The sequence below is a fragment of the Cynoglossus semilaevis genome, chromosome 20 (genome assembly GCF_000523025.1).
Source record: "Cynoglossus semilaevis isolate Cse_v1.0 chromosome 20, Cse_v1.0, whole genome shotgun sequence".
In the NCBI taxonomy this organism is placed as follows: Eukaryota; Metazoa; Chordata; class Actinopteri; order Pleuronectiformes; family Cynoglossidae; genus Cynoglossus; species Cynoglossus semilaevis.
The window spans coordinates 15,201,953-15,204,132 of record NC_024326.1 but is presented as its reverse complement, the minus strand read 5'-3'; the positions used below and the strand labels follow the sequence as shown (position 1 = coordinate 15,204,132).

Genomic DNA, 2,180 nt, shown 5'->3' with positions numbered 1-2,180 from the left:
ACAACAACAAGACAACAACAACACCACAACAACGACAAGACAACAACAACAAGACAACAACAACACCACAACAACGACAAGACAACAACAACAAGACAACAACAACACCACAACAGCAACACCACGACAACAACAAGACAACAACAACACCACAACAGCAACACCACAACAACAACACCACAACAACGATAAGACAACAACAACAAGACAACAAGACAACAACAACACGACAACAACAACAAGACGAAACAACAAGACAACAACAACAAGACAACAACAACACCACAACAACGACGACAAGACAACAACACGACGACAACAACGACAACACCACAACAACACCACAACAACGACAAGACAACAACAACAAGACAACAACAACACCACAACAACGACGACGACAACAAGACAACAACAAGAACAACAACAGGACAACAACACGACAACAACAACAACAAGACATAAGGAAAAACACAGATAAATACAAACAGCAGTGACAGCAAACTGCCCCTGAATCTGGACGACTGGACAGTGGGTTGGATTAGTAGGTTAGTTGTTAGTAGTTAGTTAGTCGACGTAGATTAGTGTTAGCAGGTGCCGTAAGACGAACTGTTGATGTTTGAGAAAATTCCAGGTTTTGAAGTTGCCCTTGTAGTAGGGAAAATACGGTAATTATTGTTGTGGTGTTGGTTGTTTTCTGATTTAATGTTTTACACATATAAACATCTATGGACACGCTGTGTAAACAAACATGTAAACAAACATGTAAACAAACATGTAAACAAACATGTAAACATACATGTAAACATATCAACTAGAAATCTAACAGTCAATGAAATGAAATGATGGTTATTGCACTTCCTCACCTGTCCACCAGTGGTTTGTTCACCCTCCTCCTCCTCCTCCTCCTCCTCCTCCCACTCAGTCAAGAGTTGAACCGTTTAATTGCCCCGTGGATGAAGCCTGTCACTGAACACACTTCTCTGAATGTTGTCGGTTCTAATCCCTTGATCCACTTCCAGGTTTCTGTGATTTTCTCCAGGACTTTCTTTTTCTCCACCTTGGTCTTAACCGCTTGCTTCTCTGTTTTTCTCCTCCTTTTGCTCCTCCTCTTTCTCTCCCTGACTTCCTCTCTCACCAGGACAACAAGAGCTCGCCTCTACTCCCTCCTGACCTGTTAAAAACTCTAGCAGACTTTGAGGAGGAGGAGGAGCTTGTCTTTTCTAAGCCTCCTGATTTCTTCCAGGCCTTGGCTGCTCCTCTTAGTTCTGCTCCTGGACCAAACATATTTGTATGTAGCTCCTCCTTCCTCACCCTAGTCCTGACCCCTGACCCCTGACCCTGAGCATTAGGGTCCAGCTGCTAACTCCTCCATCTGCAGTGTGTCATGTCTCCAGCTTGTTCATTCATTCTTTTATTGTGAAAGGATGTGTGTCTTCCTGTCCTCACCCTGTCTGCCTGTGTTTGTCTCAGCAGTTGTCCACCCAGACCAGGATGGAAAGTGGACCTGAGGTCGTGGGCCAATCGTCTTCTCTCCTGCCAATGTCTGGGTTCCCTGTGCAGGTCAGACCTACACTTGTCTTATCACTTGTTATTTGCTCACCACATCGTGGGAGTTCAGCCAGTGGTCTAGGCGTATAGTGGCACAGTTCTGGTCCCCGCCCTGGAGGTTTGTGTCTGCTCGTTCTCCCCCGAGGCTCAGGGTCAGCACGCCCGCCTTTTTACAACTGCTAGTTCAAAGACAAACCTGCATCGAGTGGAGGAAAAGTGCTGCAGTACCAGTGCTTGTCCAGCAGAGGCCAGAGTTTTCTGTCTGTTCTGTTCTGACCCGGAGCTGCTGTGTTTGCAGGAGTTTCATCAGAACAGCATCTTCAGCCAGGCCTACGGTAAGAACCTGCCGCCCGGCTCGAAGCCTGACACTCCCATGATGCACCAGGAGCCGTCACTCTACTCCCTGTTTGAAGGCAACCCTTGGTCCCCGTCCCTTCCTGCGAGCTCTGGTTTGTTTACACACACACACACACACACACACACAAAGATTTTCTCTTCAACGTATTACAAGAAATTAAAGCTGCGTTTTCATTGGCAGATCACTCCACCCCAGCCAGCCAATCCCCTCACTCCTCCAACCCCAGTAGTCTGCCGTCCTCCCCCCCAACCCACAACCACGGGACGGTGCC

General features: G+C 47.1%; 1 protein-coding gene across 1 annotated transcript in view; it reads left to right on the top strand.

Annotated features, from left to right (window-relative positions):
• Positions 1 to 421: 421 nt before the first annotated feature.
• Positions 422 to 2,180, top strand: part of smg7 (SMG7 nonsense mediated mRNA decay factor) — a 21,420-nt gene continuing 19,661 nt past the window's right edge. Inside the window, exons 1-3 of the mRNA XM_025052465.1 lie at positions 422 to 1,563; positions 1,850 to 2,000; positions 2,090 to 2,177. Of these exons, the coding sequence (XP_024908233.1) occupies positions 1,495 to 1,563; positions 1,850 to 2,000; positions 2,090 to 2,177 (308 nt within the window). The 5' untranslated portion in view covers positions 422 to 1,494. The remainder of the gene's footprint in view (positions 1,564 to 1,849; positions 2,001 to 2,089; positions 2,178 to 2,180) is intronic.